The following is a 16,039-nucleotide window of genomic DNA, read 5'->3' as shown; positions in this document are numbered from 1 at the left end:
CAACTTTAACTGTAAACAATGTACGACTGCTCTATTTACTGCTGCAATAGAAAAGGTCCGCCAGGGCCTATATTGGTATGTTTGCTTATTGTGTTGTCATTTCTTGGAGTATCTTCAAATGCTTCACATCCCTAAAATTAGTACAAGTCAAATGGTTATGTAAGTCAATGAAACATAATCATTAAGAATTGTGTCATAAATGAAAACATAAGAAAATGTGTTTTCATCAAAGTTTTCTAAATCTTTTCTAAACATTGATCCAAAAGATTTCTAAATGTAGAAACATGAACAAAATATTCCTTAACAGTCCAGAAGTAATTGGAAGTATGTACATTTTTGTTTTGTTTTTGAGGTATACTAATTTTTATGAACAGAGTGCAAAGGTGTATTGACAGTTTCACCTGCAATAGAAATGGTCCGCCTGCTGTTCAGCACTAGACGTCACGTAACGTGATGACAGGAAAGACTGAAGCCTTAACTTTGTCCTGCAAAAACAATGAATCATCTAGTTGCTATGGCTCTAGCTCCCAGCAATCTATATAAAATATGTGTTTTTGACTTGCAAAAGGTAACGCAGGATATTTCGGACTGGTCATGACCTGCAAAGAACAATGTTCTCTCTAAACACTTCTTCCCCTTCTAACGTCTGCTGTAAGGATGAGGCGGTGAAAAATTGTATTTTATTTCACCCTCACAAATAGGTAATTGGCACTGTAGTGGTTATGACCATATTAGTGACTATGTAACTACATGGAAACTGACCAAATTATGTACAGTAAAATAGTGTTTTAGACTGCTAGCTGTTGTCTTGCGCTGAAGTCCCGTGTGAATTCAGCTGTAGCGTGAAAAAGGTAAATAGCAGTGAGCAGGTTGGAGGAGCGTAGTGTGTGAAAAGTGACGATCGGAGGTGTTCACAAGGGAAGAAGCTTAGAGTAACGTAACTATGGAGAATACAGAAGATATTGAACACTTGGAAGAGGCTTTTGAGTTTTTAGTTACATAGTCACAAATATGGTCATAACCACTACAGTGCTCAATTACCTATTTGTGAGGGTGAAATAAAATAAAAATTTTCGCCGCAAAGGCTTGAACGGTCTTCTGGAAGACCTCCACCAGACCAGCGGGCGCTTGTTGGATTGTTGTCGGCCTCAGCGGGCGAGGGAGGCGGGGAGGAAGTAGAAGGATGCCGGTCCGGGCTGCTAGCCTGGCTAAGGAAACTACCACACAATTCGCCACTGCAGAGACTCATATTCACCACAGCAGCACACAAAATGGATATATGTGCTAGAAATACACATGGAACTGCTGGGTGATGATTATTACTGGAGCCTGGCTGAACACACTCACTCATCCCAGACGGCAGCTAGCAGCTAAGAGGGTAGGTGAATTTAAACAATGGCTAAGTTGCTAAATGCATCTTGTTGTCATGTAAGGTCCCTGTTCATGTTGCACAGACATTGTAATTGCATTTTGTTTCTGTTCAGAGGCACAAAGGCACTCTTTATCTTGTGCCCCCATAACTGCCGTTTTAGCTAAGTGGGAGCTCTCGGCATTAGCTGCAGCAGCTCCGTGTTGCTAGCACCGATTCGGCTCGTTTTTTTTTGCTATCGACAGTACTCATATACATATAGCATTCAAGATTAACGTAAAAATTGCCCGGAGTTCTCCTTTAAGTCATGCATAATATACTATTAATCCTTTACATTACTGATTGTTTATGAAGTACTAAATGAATGAAGTCATGCTTTTTCATGCATGAAGTCATGCATGAATTCATGATAATTCACGTACAATTATTAAAAAGTGTTAACAATATTTCTAATGTTTGAGTTATGTGGCAGCGCTATGATGCTGTCTGCTGAGTAGCGGGCTACACCATGTTTGTTAAATACAACATGAACCTTTGGGAAATTGAGCAGACCTGCTATATAACACAACAAAGGATCATGCCTAAGGATAATTGTTTTTACCACTCTAGTTGAACTATACACATTTTTCAAATTCAATATTTATTAGATTTGATAAGTTAAAGAATTGCCCAGGTTATAACTGTTGCTCTAGTCATTGCAGCATGACTCTCTAATTTCCACATAGATGTGCAAATTAGCATAGATGTGCAAATTTTTAGCCAGTGGGGTCATGATGGTAAAAACTTCACAGCGTGATTGGTGGCTCAAATGTCATCTGGAGGATGTGAACAGACTTAAAAGCCACCGCTGTGGCACCAGGAGGGCAGTCACCAGACGGTGTATGACAGCGATGGCTCGGCTAACGCCTCTTCTCTTTTTGCTGTGGGTCGGTGAGTGGTCAACAATTATCTCTGGATGTTTAGTTTACACTAATAGTTTCTTCTCGTATATTAAATTGTTGTTCTCTACTGAGTGCAAACAATCACTGTTCTAAAGGTGGAGGACTTTCTGTTCCAGGTGTTACAGTGAGCACAGTGGTGGATCTGCAGAAGAGAATCGTTGGCGGTCAAACATGTGAACCAACTGAGCGTCTGTACCATGTGATGTTGATAGCGAATGATGGTACCCGTAACTTCTTGTGTGGTGGATCTCTGATCAGTGACCGGTGGATTCTGACTGCAGCTCACTGCTGGAAGGGGTGAGAAAGTGACAGTTAAAGTAGTAACAATATACAGGGTGTGATTTGTGTAGAAAGCAGAGGTGTGTGGGGGACATGCAAACATGCAATAATTAAATCCCCCTTTCAATACCATAGATATAGTGCCACTTGGCCAGTCATGCCAAAACACATATTTATGAACTTCAATATCCAATGGAAAACAATCTCAAATGAAATAGCACAACATGGTGTCAATATAAAACACAGCGCTTTCAAGCCGGGGAGCGGAGTTCACTATATGTATCCAATCTTTTTCCTAAACTTAACTAGTTGTTGTGGCTCCTAAACCTCAATGTTATTGTCGCATGACGCTCACTTTTTCTGGCTCAACTCCACCACAGTGGCCCCTGAATGGACCGTCATCTGGCTCACAGTCACCTGTTGGCCGCTGAACAACTGCCGCTGGTAGCCGGCGTCCCAGAGCTCTGTAGCGGCAAAATAACACCAGCAACTGCCCCTCGGATTTTATCGTTCAATGGCACTATAGACTAAATACTTCTATTTTAGGTATATAATGGATAAAAAATAATTTAGCAGAGGCAGGTATATGTTAAACAGGAAGGGGGAAATCCCACGCATCCCACACCCGGAAATCGCACCCTGACAAAATACAGTATGTCTCAATCATCAACTCAATCTGAAAGTCCTGAAGCAGCGATCAGCAATCTTGATAAAACTATAGCTTTCCTAAAGTGAAGACAGAATGACTTATGTTCATGTTCAGTAATTATTGATCTTTTTTAATCTTGTAGGACTATGACAGCACATTTAAGTGTGCATCCAGGTAACAACAGACAACCAGGAGTGGCAATCACAAGACATGAGACTCGTCCAGACCCGAACAGAGACCATGACATCATGCTGCTGGAGCTACCTAACCCAACTAGGATTACACCTGTACCACTTCCTGACTGTCAAAATCAGCCCACTGTGCCTCTGTGAGTCATGATCTACTTTGATAAGTCTGAAAGCTCAACTCGTGTGGAATCTTAAATTGAGAATTTCATCAAGAATCTTTTTTTAAAAGTGGAATCATTACTGGGAAAAGTATTAAAAAAAAAACTTTTTATTTTGTATTTCAGCGGAGCTACAGTTCAGATTGCAGGTTATGGACCCAAACCTGGCGAAAGACGAAGATGAATCATTTTTATTTTATAATAACAATTATGCATGTTTATCAAAGTGTTATTATTATTGTTTTTGTTACATTGTTTGTATATTTGGTAATGTTTCTGACACATATTTACATTGAATATATTTTCATTTTGTCTTACAAACGTGTTTCTTATTACTGTAATAATATTAATCTAGAAAACATAAATCTACATATGTACCAATGATAAGTTACAGCAGAGTTCAGCTAATTTTTCTGTGCATCATGTGAGAATGTCTTGACGTTTTTTGTTTTGTAGCTATAAAAGCTGTTGTTTTATTCTCATCTAGCATCAGATACTCTCCAATGTGCTTACACCGAGGTTGTCAGGTGTACAGATCAAAATGATCAATTTAGGTTCTGTGGCCAAAGAAATGGAGTGGCTCTATGTTCAGTGAGTTGGCATGTCTTCTAACCCAACATCTTTCCACAGTCATCACATTTTACCACTTTCATTTAAATAAGAATTTCAATAAAGAATATAGAAGTCTGTAACAAACAATATACAACTCTCTCACAGGGTGACTCTGGTGGAGGAGTGGTGTACAACGGCAGGATTTATGGGATCATTAGGGGCTTGGATCGCACCAATATCTGTACGGAAAAATCTGCATTTGTGAACGTCTGTTCATACAGGAAGTGGATCAACAACATCACTGGCCTATAACCCTAGACTGTTATTGAAACAATACTAGGATGTTCAGGGTTGGTTAACTGTGAAACGTTCTGTCATTAAAATGCATTTCACATGTGTTAGTGAAATAGTTTAGTTAATTTACATTTGCAACTGATACATTTGATTGGTTACATTAAATGTTCATCTATCATTTGTCAAGCCATTTAAGACAATCACTTGTGATTCTATGATTGTAGTATCACAGGGTAGTCTGATTTACAAATGTTAATTTACACAATGTTACTGTAGCTATCAAACTGTTGTTATGATAAAAATGAACACAGTGTTTTTCAACCAAGATATCCTCTTCCTTTTTTTCCAATTAAAACAAATTGGACATTTGCTCTTATGTAAATTCAAACAGAATAAGCATGTTGTCTGTTGTTTAAAAACATACTTTTCACAAGTTTAATCATTGTGACTTCTTTGACAGAGTTGTCAGTTAAAATAAAATGAAGATTACTCACTATCATTGTTTCACATATACTTCTTTTATTCTTTCAGTTTTAGTGTCACAGAAAAACATACATGAAACGATCTCTGCACAATTTAAAGCTCCACAGTTAATGTCTTTACCTGCAATACATTGTTATTTTTTTTTGTCTTATGGCAGCGGAGACAAGCTGTAAACAGAACAATGACATATCACCTTTCACCTGATAAAGTTAAATCCAATATTCACTCTTTTCAGCTCTGTCAACGTCTGTATTAAACATTTTGACATGTCATAAATCACAGGTGTATTTGATAACATTGAGCCATTGACAATAGCCACATTGCACTTAACAGATGCCCTTGTATTATTCATGCTGGCTCATTGGAATAGGACGCTTAATACAACCAAGCCAGCATTAGTGTTTAATTTCACCTGTGCTCTACCTAAAAGACAACTAGGGATGGGCGTATCGATCCTGTGGTATCGATAGATCAATATACTCACGCTACTCATTTGGCATTGATTTCCTTAAAAAAATATGGATATAAACTAAAAAAATAATAATTGGGGTATGCATCACTTTCAGCTGTTACTATGTGCTGGGACACCCCTGTACCTGGCGGCGTATTGAGCTGGCCCATGTCACGTGACAGGAGACGAGCGAATGAACATGATACTTTTTCTGAACAGCAATCTGAAACTTCAGTAAAGTGTGACGACATATCTCAAGTGCACTAAAGGCGTGATGGTGTCAGACATTTTTCTAGTTCATTTTTCCAAGTTCATTTTCTCAGGGAACAACTGTCTTTCTTATGCAGGTTTATAGGATAACGAAATCCTAGTTTATTATGATCTTTATGACCTCTTGTTTTTGCTTCAGTAAAGTGTTACATGTTTACTTCTACAAAGAGGTTTGAAACATAACATTGTTATGATATATTAGTTTTTTTGTTTTTTTTCCTTTTAGCTTTTTCTACCAAGATTGGTCTTTTTTCTTTTTTTGAGAAATAAGAAAAGTGAAAATGTGTATGTTTTTGTTCATATTTAATTTATTTCATTCATATTTATGTTATTTATTTTAATTTTAATTGTATTATGTATTGACCATAATACATTTTGTATAAAAAGTCTGTATTTGTCTTATGATTTGTCTTAAATGTAATAATATTTTTACTGCCAAAAATTGGCAATAAGAAATTAAGGGTATCGGTATTGATATCGATGAAAATGCAAGAAAAACCCAAAACAGCCAGTCCCCTCATCACAGAAGCGTTAAAGGGATAGACGTGTTTAGAAAGAAGGGAACTAGTTCACATTATAGAAATGTTTTTCTTTTCAATTAAAATGTGTTAATTTCTTTAATTTATTAAATTAAATATATACATTATTCACCATGATGTAAATAGACATGTATCTGATTTGACTCTAGAAGTGGATTGTAATCATTGTTCAGTGTTCTTAATGAGACCTGTGTTTGTGTTTTGGGAAAGTCAGAAAGCTTGCTATGAAAAGAAGGCTTCTTTCAAAATTAAATCAAAACACCTCAGATGGATTTTTAACAAAAATGTGACTTTATAAGTTTGATAAAGGTAGTATTTATTGCATAGCTGTTGTAAAAGGCTTTTCACAGAACAAATGTGTTTAGTTCTTTCTCTCCCAACATGGCCACCCATACCAGCTGTTAACCACACACAAACATGTATTCCTTACTATTCCAAGAATTAATTGTTAATTAAATATTAATTTATTTTACAATATTAAGTAACAATATCGATCACTTTAATGCATAATAGAACAAACTTAATGAACCCCAGTTGTCTGTATTTGAATATATTTAAGTTTAACACAAATCTACATCAGAGCAGATCTTAGTACAGCACATCGTGTCATACTGAGTAGTGCAGTCTCCTATACCGGATCCTGACTACTCTGTGCGTATGAACATCACAGCAGGGCGTTGCGGGATGTAACGTGGCGCTGCAGAGCACGGGTGGATGCTGCGGATGCCGCAGGACGCAGCAGGATGCAGCCGGGAAATGCAGAGAATAAGAAGAAGAAACATAAGGACTCCGGGGAGTAAACTCCCCAGAGCTAGATTAGTAACAAGCATTTCTGGGACAGGATGCATACAAAAGTAACAAGTAGAGATGAGAGAGCAGCTCAGTGTGTCTTAGGAAGGAACAGCCTCCCCGGCAGTCTAGAATTGTAATAGCATAACTTAAGAGAGGCAGGTTAAAGAGAGGTGCCTGGTCGGGCTAGAACTCCCCCCAACCGGATCGGGCTGTACTGGCCTGCCTCCCTCTACTCTCGCTAGATTATTAATTATACAGTATATAAAACTGATGACTACGAGGAGAAGCAGTGGGCCGGGTTAGGTGGACGCTTCAACTCCTCGTCCCTAACTATAAGCTTTATCAAAGAGAAGGGTTTTCAGTTTACTCTTAAATGTGGTGACGGTGTCTGCTCCTCGAACCCAGACTGGGAGCTGGTTCCATAATACTGGAGCCTGATAGCTGAAGGCCCTGGCCCCCAGTCTACTTCCAGAGACTCTAGGAACCACAAGTAGCCCCGCATTCCGGGAGTGCAGTGCTCTAGTGGGACAATAAGGTACTATGAGCTCTTCTAAGTATGATGGTGCTTGACCATTTAGAGCTTTATAAGTCAGGAGGAGGATTTTAAATTCGATCCTAGATTTCACTGGAAGCCAATGCAGTGAAGCTAATACAGGAGAAATATGATCTCTTCTCTTAGTTCTCGTCAGAACACGTGCTGCAGCATTCTGGATCAGTTGGAGAGTCTTAAGGGACTTATTTGGCAACCTGATAATAAGGAATTGCAGTAATCTAGTCTAGAAGTAACGAATGCATTGACTAGCATGCCAAATGTCAAGGACTCTGAGACCTCTCAAAATACCAAACCATGACAATACACAATCATAAATTCCTTCATTGTCTATAACATTTATGTCATACAAGAACAGTAATGTTGTTTCTATAAGTCTCATATGGCATCATACAGTAATAATGTATTCCTAACTAGACCTGTCCCCTCCAACATGTTTAGAAGATTGTCCGATTTCTTCTATTTGGTGAAATTATAGGTGTCCCTGTCATTATGTCCACCCTCTGAATATACAGAGGATGGATACAATTGTGTCCACTCTGTACTTCAGGACTTTGATTTGAATTAATTATTTGGGGCGGCCCAGTTCACAGCGAGAAGGATCACAGCTCTGGGCCAGCTGAAGCCTTTTCTGTTTGGAGTTTGCATGTGCTCCCTGTGCCTTGTGGTTTTTTTGGGGGGGGCGTGGCTGTGGCTCAGAGGTAGAGTGAATTGGCCATCAACCAGATCAATTGTGCGATCCTTGGCTCCTCCAGCCATATGTCAAAGTGTCCTGGAGCAAGACACTGAACCCCAAGATGCTCCCTGTGAGCTGTATGTGGCTGTCCACTGCTTCTAATGCTTAGGATGGGTTAAATGCTGAGATTTCATTTCACTACATTGTACTGTAGGACTGTATGTGACGAATAATAAAGTTTCTTCTTTCTCCAGGTGCTCCGGATTCCTCCCAGTCCTAAGACATAGAAGTTAGGTTAATTGTTGTCTCTCAATTGTCAGATGTGAATGTGAATCTGGCTGTCTGTCTCTATGTGTCAGGCCTGTGATTGACTGGTGATCTGTCCAGGGTGGACCCCTCCTCTCGCCTAATGTCAGCTGAGATCCCCCCCAAAAACCAACTATAAAAAAAGCTGTTATAATGGAATGATAAAACAACGACTGAGGTCAAGTACTGACTTTTAGCTCTAAGGATGTTTAACAGTGTTCAAGTGAGTCAGAGTTAAAAGTGAAGGACGCATGGACATTTTTATGTGAGTTATCTGTAAAGAACTAGGCTCTCTCTTACTCAACTCTTCTTCCCCTTCTAACTTCTGCTCTGATGGTGACTGATGGTGACTGGCTGTTTTTCCTTGGTCTTCCTTATCTGTTTCACCTGAAATCTCCATGTTCAATCTGCAAGTCAGGATGAAGAGTCAAAACAGGACAAGCTCTCAACTTTAACTGTAACCAATGTACGACTGCTCTATTTACTGCTGCGTGGTGACCGTTTTAAACATGTGACCGTAACACATGACCACAATGGACATTTTAATCATGTGACCGTTCTATTTAATATTAACGGTAACAGTTATAAACAAGCAGTTACCATTGTGAAATGGAACTCATTTAGTTTAGGCAACAAACTACATTCTTAGTTGGAGTTATTAAAACATCAAGGAATGGCCTAAAATGATTTAAAAAAAGACAATGTTGTGCACATCCATGTGGTTGCTGGTGCAGGACAAAAAAATAAATGTTTAAACAGTTAAATGCTCTGAAAAAATATTTCATAGTGCATAATCAGGCACGCAACTGTTACATGTAGCAGGGAGGAGTAGGGAATGGCGGACCCAAAGTGCAGAGAGAGCAGGCAGGCAGGCAGGCAGGCAAACGTTGAAGTGGAGGATTTAATGAAAACAAAAAGCGGCAGTACAAAGACTGGAAAACTCAAAAAAAAAAAATAAATATATAAAATATATAAAAATATAGGCAGGAACAAACTGACACAGGCACAAACACAAGGCACAGGGAGGAAACACAAGGGCATGGCTACAAAACGATCTGACACAAGACAGGGGGAACACAGAGGCTAAATACATGAGGTGATGGGTAAATCAGACACAGGTGAGACAACAGGTGAAGCACATCAGGGCGGGGCAGGACAATCAACAAAGGCGGGAAACAGAAAGCAAAGCTAGACATGACAAGACAGAAGACCAGACTATCAAAATAAAACAGGAAGCAGAACAAACAGACAAAACATGACAACCTAAATACAGACACTTGACACAACACTAGGCAACACAAGGGATAACAGAGAACACAGGAACAAACCAAAACACACAAGACACAGAACAGAGTACATCAACACAACAGGGAACAGAAAATGCAGACACAAAACACTGAAACCATAACACGCAACGTTTCGACCCAAAATTTGGCCTTCTTCAGGTGGACCTAAAATGAGTCACATAAAAGTTATGTTGACTTATTGTTTTACATTGTACACCAACTACTGGCTCTTGAGTGAAGTCTTGTGTTTGTTTGACCCATCCACCCCAAACTTACCTCCGCTCAATTTTCATTTTCCCTCTAGTACTACATCTGGGTTTGCGGTATATTCGTGGGCCAAATCTTTGGCGATCCAATCAGCAAACAGCGGGAGTGGCTGAGAACGATGACGTTGAGGTTGTGCGCTAGTTTGAGTTGTAGTTCCGTAATGGCGGCGGAGAAAGATGCGAGTGAAGCCATTCGGTCCGTTGTGGCAACGCTGCAGAATATCCAGAAGTTAAAGCCCGAGCAAGAACAATCTTTGCTACCCAAAACTGCATCCTTTTGTGGAATTTGGCGCTCTTATACTATGTCACCTCGCTTACTCGTTTGCTCTTGCGATAATTACGGCAGCCGCCTAACAATAAATGTAATTATGGGTCTTTATGAGCGGCTTGCACAGTTGAACTTATACAGTATTTTTTTTGCAATTTGAACTGGTAATGACCCCCCCTTCTCACTTCTGCTGTGAGGATGTTTTATTGGTCCGCGCATTTCTGCTGAAATCTTCATGTTAGTTAAGTTGTGGTGAACCCTAAGGTCAAATAGTTGCATATTTACACATCCAGCAGTTGCGGAGCAACAGTTTCATCAGCTGGGGATGTGAGAGAAAAACGTCACTTCACGACCAGCGGAGAGCAGTGAGCGTGGTCTGCACTGAGTTAGTTTAAAATCTTGGATTGATCATGAAGTCATGTTAAAGAACACCACAACACCCACATGTGCAGAGGTGAGAAAGGAGCCAGGGTTTGAATCTATCCCAAGCTCTCTTTTTGTCCATTGCAGGGACAGTTAATATCACTGAGCAGGAGTGTTTTTTTTTTGGGCAATATTCCATTTTTATCTGTTTGTTTTTTTGCCTTGGTACCATCACTTGTCAGGTAGCCTTTAACTGATTGGATTATTCCCATTTTAAAATTTTATCCATAAACTTTTTCTCAATTGATCAGCACATGTCCTTTATATATATTGGTATCACAATATCAAGTTATGGCAAATGAACTATGGTTAGTGTATGGTGAAGGCGTATTAATGGTTAGGCAACTGAAACACTTGTTTAACGTTAGAGGAAAAATCGTTGTTACAGTTAAAATAAAAGTGCATTTCGTCACATATTTCTGTGAATGAGTGAATGAGTGACATGCAGTAGAGTGTGTAAAGAACAGGTGGTTCAAGTCAGTAAGCTCACAGCGCCTCCTATAGAGCATTTTTCATTGTCATTTCCCTGCTGTCACTTTATGGAGAACAAGGGCAGGAACTTTTGATAAGTGTTCCAAACTTTGCATAAATGTGGAGAGCTCTGCAGCCAACAGGGTTGTGTTGATAAGGCTTTTACGATGCAATTGGTAGCTACAGCTGTTGTGACAGAAAGGATCTAATTCGACGGTGAATGGCAGCAATGAGTCGTCTTAGGCTTCTCCTTTTGCTGTCGGTCGGTGAGTATTCAAATATTTGTATATGATGCATGAAATTAGGTAATTGTTTGTCTAGCTAATCCATTACATATCCTGTTATTCTGATTCTCAATCTCCCTTTCCTGGTGCTGTCAATGTCTGTATTAGTCTGTATAGTAAGTTATGATAAAAGTTACTTCTGTTATGTTGCATTTAGTCTATTTCCTTGACATTCCACTTCCGTTGTTGACTGCTTCTCAGATCTCTGCAGGGTAAATCCAGACAGCTAGCTAGACTACCTGTCCAATCTGAGTTTTATCTCGCACGACTATTTTACCGTGGCTCGGTGCAGAGCTTAGCGCCGTCCATGACGATTGTGATTGGTTTAAAGAAATGTCAAGAAACCAGAGCACTTTTTTCTCCCATCCCGGAATGCTGTGTGGACTAGACAGACCCTCCTCCGCAGCGTGTGGACGGTCTGGCAAAGCGAGACTATGTTGCATTAGACCTTAAAGGTACCTGGACTGGAATGGAGCAATGTCTTTAGGTGTGCGTCACTGTTTTGTTTTTTCTTGTGCATGAAAATTTGCTTCCCAAATAATCTCAATATGTGTGTTAGACCTAAAGGATCCTCAAAATGTGTTCTGGTGAATAAGAGTGAACGGGGTTTTTGTTTGTTAAAGGTGCTGTAGATAGGATTGTGAAGATCCAGGACCTAGCCAAAAGATTTGAACATCGACAACTTCTCAGTCCCTCCCCCCTTTCCGCTAAAGACTAAACGGTCTCCTAAGCCCCTCTCCCCACAAGGGAGAATCAATGTGTGTGCATGAGCAGTTATTGACACGCAGTTAAAAAAAAGTTGAAAAAGAAAAAAAGGAAAAGAAAAGTTCTAACTTTACCATGGAGGACTTTTACTTTCAGGTGTCACAGTGAGCCCAGTGCTGGATCTACAGAAGAGAATCATTGGAGGTCAACCATGTGAGCGTCAGTACCACGTCAAACTGAGAGTTGCTGCCGGTAAATCTTCCAAATTGTGTGGTGGCTCTCTGATCAGTGACCGGTGGATTTTAACTGCAGCTCACTGTTTGACGCCAGGAAAGTAAGGAAATGATCCTATATTTTAAAATACTGTCAAATCTCACACTCAACACTCAAAACATATACAGCCTAATGCAAGGTATATACAGACTGATATAAATGTTCAGGTGTTCTTGAGAAAAATGTATTAAAGAGATGAGAAACAGAGTGGAATGATTATATGTGTCTCATTGTGTGATATTCATCTTTAACCTCTTCCAGTATGTTCGCAGATTTAAGAGTGCATCCAGGGGTTCCGGCGCAAGAAGTGCAAATCACAGCAGAACCTGTGATCTATACAGACAACAGGAAGAGGTCTCATGATATCATGCTGCTGCAGCTACCTAGCCCCTCTAACATTCCACCTATAGCTCTTCCTGACTGTAACTGTCGTCCGGAAATGTGAGTTGTGATTTCTTTCACCCATAGTTGTTTAAAAGTTTTACAATGTTTAGGACCACACCCATCTTAAAACTTGGCCTTTCCTTTTTGATCTCAATAACACACCTGTAAAGTTTAGTGACTGGATCTTTTTAGTTATCGGGTCAGGGGTGTAAAGTAGGGGGGAAGCCCCCTTCTATACTTCCTAACCCCAAACCTCCGGGGCCTTTTCTCAGACCAAAACGTGGCTTTAATGTTGATCACATCTACAGTCACATCTGAAAAGTTTAATGACTGCATCTTCCACAATTGCGACGCTATCATGGTGACGCATGCACACACACACACACACACACACACACACACACACACACACAAAGCACATTAGTGAGCGGAAGCACAGAAGGGAGGGAGAGGGGACGGGATGAGGAGGAAGGAGGGGCGAGCTAGCCTCGCTTAGTTTGAAAATACTTTGAACTTCAACTAGAAGTGCCGTCACCCAACATCGCTTAGAGTACCTATAAGTCAATATAAGTTGGACCTGTCTGCCCTTTTGAAGCCTTTAACATTTATAACAATAGTTGCAGCAGGAATGCATCAAAAAGCTTTTAATATAACCTCACCACTTGGTTACTGTTGTTATTTTCTAGGTTTGAGATTGCAGGTCACGCAGCCACTACTGGAGGCCCTAATGATGAAAGGAGTGAGATGATTTGTAATCATTCAATTAAGTTCATGATCTATATGCATTTGTCTTTTGTACTGAAATTAATTGTATTGTATTTAATATATATTTTAGTTCTCGCAAAACTGAAGCAGAATATAAAAAACTGTCTCAGCCAATAGGCAGATGTATGTTTCTTTATAAATTTATTTTGATCATTCAAAATATATGTATTTGTATATTTAAAGAATGTTCAGATGTATTTTGTAGTCAAATGTTTTCCCTCTTTCTTTTCTCTCTTTCTCTATAGAACCCGGTGTATCGCCTACTCTCCACTGTGCAGACGTTGATGTTGTCAACTGTGTAGACCTCAAAAATACTTTGCAGAAATATTTCCCAGATGTTTACCAAGTCAAGGTGTATCAACACTGGTTCTGTGGCCAAACACCTAAAATAGATATATGTTATGTGGGTTGGCATGGCCTTTAATATGTTCTCTCCTCTGCTGTTATTTACAATTTATGAGTTTTTTTAAAGGTGCACTATGAGTTCCTGCATGGTTTCAGCGCAATTTCATTTTTGTCTCAAATCATAGGCATGGCCAATTGATCCGCTTGCTGCCTGCCCCCTGAATACACCGTGAAAAAGCCCGGTCTCAGGAGACAACACAGGGGTCGTAAACGTCAAACAAACACTAGAGGCACAGGCTGTGCACCAAAATACAACAAACATCGTTCCAGCCAATCACCGACAAGATGGTAGGGGGAGTGGCTGGGGGGTTAGTGACAGTTAAGCGTGCATTATACTGGCTATTCCCAACCTGCAGCGTGCCATCTTGACGTCAAAATGACGTAGATCTTGCGAGCCGAGGTCGCGCACCACTCAACTCCTTTATTTTCAGCGGCGCGCAACAAAGCGGAAACAGGAAGCATGAAAGAGCTCCTGGGCAACCGGATGCCAGGACTCTCAGGGTGACTGCATGTCTCCCTTATAAACTTACTGGGTTAAGATGAGTTATTTTATGGTCAATGAAAGGCTTGATCCGACAAAGTAGGTAATTGAATCAAATCGAAGCATTGACGTCAATGCTGCTGCCAGTTCTGCCGTTGTTTATCTTTTTCTTCTTCTTCTAGTCCGTAGTAAGAGCAAAGTCGGTAGCCTTTGCTCATTAGCGCCACCTCTGTAGTATAATTAGTATAGTATAATTCAATCACTATAATTCAGTATAATTCATGCTTTAGTCAGTTAGTCATGACAGTTACGTAAACATGAGGGGAGGGGCGAGCTTTGTTTGGTATTTAAAAGCTGCCAGAGATCTGTTTAATGTTTGGATATAAAGTGAAACTCTCCATCCTGGGACCAGATGATCGATCAGTTATCTGTTACCATACTTTGTCACACCTATCCTTGCCGTCATTGGCTATCTTTTAACATTCATAATACAGTATAAGATACTGTTGATTACCTTCAAAGCATTACATGACCTTTTCCCCTGCTACATTTCTAACCTCCTTGTTCCTCACTCTACTAGACGCCCACTCAGATCCTCCAACCTCGGTCTTTCATCCATCCCTCGCTCCAACTACAAGACCAAAGGTGATCGTGCCTTTGCCGTTTTAGCTCCAACCCTCTAGAATCTTCTCCCTCTGTCTGTCAGGTCTGCTGAATCTCTGGACTGTTTGAAGCGTCTTTTAAAAAAAACATCTTTATACTTTTGCCTTTGTGTAAAGTGCTGCACCCAGATTATGATGTATTCTAAAGTTAATTTGTATTTTGAAACCCACATTTATTTTTATTTTTGTAATTCATGCGTATTGTGCGTGTGTGTGGGAAGCACTTGTGTATTTAAAAGTGCTATATAAACTTCTTCTTCTTCGAGTCCATTGCAATTTCAGATGTCGTTCTGCCAATATCTGGCGCAGGTCACAGCTGACGGGGTTGGTTCAGCCAGGTCCTGGGGGCTGCACTGGGGGGCGTTTTCACACTCCAGTAGGTGGGACATTGTCTGTACTGTCCCACAGTGCTTTGCACCTCCCCTGTTCCACTTGTATAAACAAAGTGTTACTTACTTACTGACTTATTTACACACGCACACATTTACATTTACAACCTTTCCTCCCATTCACATCATCAATCATTTGGTTACCGCTGGAAATCAGTGAAAACAAATACATCGGATTAATAATAATAATAATAATAATATAACTGCCCTGATGTTTTACCCTCTAGGAAAGAAAAGTAAGACTGATGATGCTTGATGATGATGCTTATAGCAGATGGTAGGACTGCAGTGAGATGTATCAGCGTTACCTTCACCAGAGCCTCCACACTGGGCTCTTTAGTTTCTCCGCTGGGATCATGTAGATGATGCTGCTGCTTGCACCAAGCTGTAGAGACTGGAAAACCAGCGGTTTGAGCCTCAAATCAGGTGTCACAATGTGTGGGACAAACGTCACGTCAACTATAAAGAAATAACATTCTC

At 40.0% G+C, this 16,039-nt stretch overlaps 1 protein-coding gene across 1 annotated transcript; it reads left to right on the top strand.

The window, feature by feature from the left end:
- Positions 1 to 1,344: 1,344 nt before the first annotated feature.
- On the top strand, positions 1,345 to 4,722 carry LOC114565739 (anionic trypsin-2-like). Its single transcript, XM_028593960.1, has 7 exons — positions 1,345 to 1,378; positions 2,161 to 2,299; positions 2,427 to 2,607; positions 3,381 to 3,566; positions 3,711 to 3,760; positions 4,072 to 4,175; positions 4,302 to 4,722. Exons 2-7 carry the CDS (start codon positions 2,251 to 2,253, stop codon positions 4,446 to 4,448), a joined length of 717 nt encoding a protein of 238 aa, XP_028449761.1. The 5' UTR covers positions 1,345 to 1,378; positions 2,161 to 2,250; the 3' UTR covers positions 4,449 to 4,722.
- Positions 4,723 to 16,039: the final 11,317 nt, after the last annotated feature.

Source organism: Perca flavescens, chromosome 2, assembly GCF_004354835.1.
Source record: "Perca flavescens isolate YP-PL-M2 chromosome 2, PFLA_1.0, whole genome shotgun sequence".
Classification (NCBI taxonomy): domain Eukaryota; kingdom Metazoa; phylum Chordata; class Actinopteri; order Perciformes; family Percidae; genus Perca; species Perca flavescens.
This window is presented reverse-complemented; position numbering and strand designations above follow the sequence as displayed.

Coding starts and splice junctions, on each gene's coding strand:
- LOC114565739 (XM_028593960.1), top strand. CDS start 2,251: ATGACAGCGATGGCTCGGCTAACGCCTCTTCTCTTTTTGCTGTGGGTC. Junction 2,608..3,380: donor GCAGCTCACTGCTGGAAGGG/GTGAGAAAGTGA, acceptor TTAATCTTGTAG/GACTATGACAGCACATTTAA. Junction 3,567..3,710: donor AATCAGCCCACTGTGCCTCT/GTGAGTCATGAT, acceptor TTTGTATTTCAG/CGGAGCTACAGTTCAGATTG.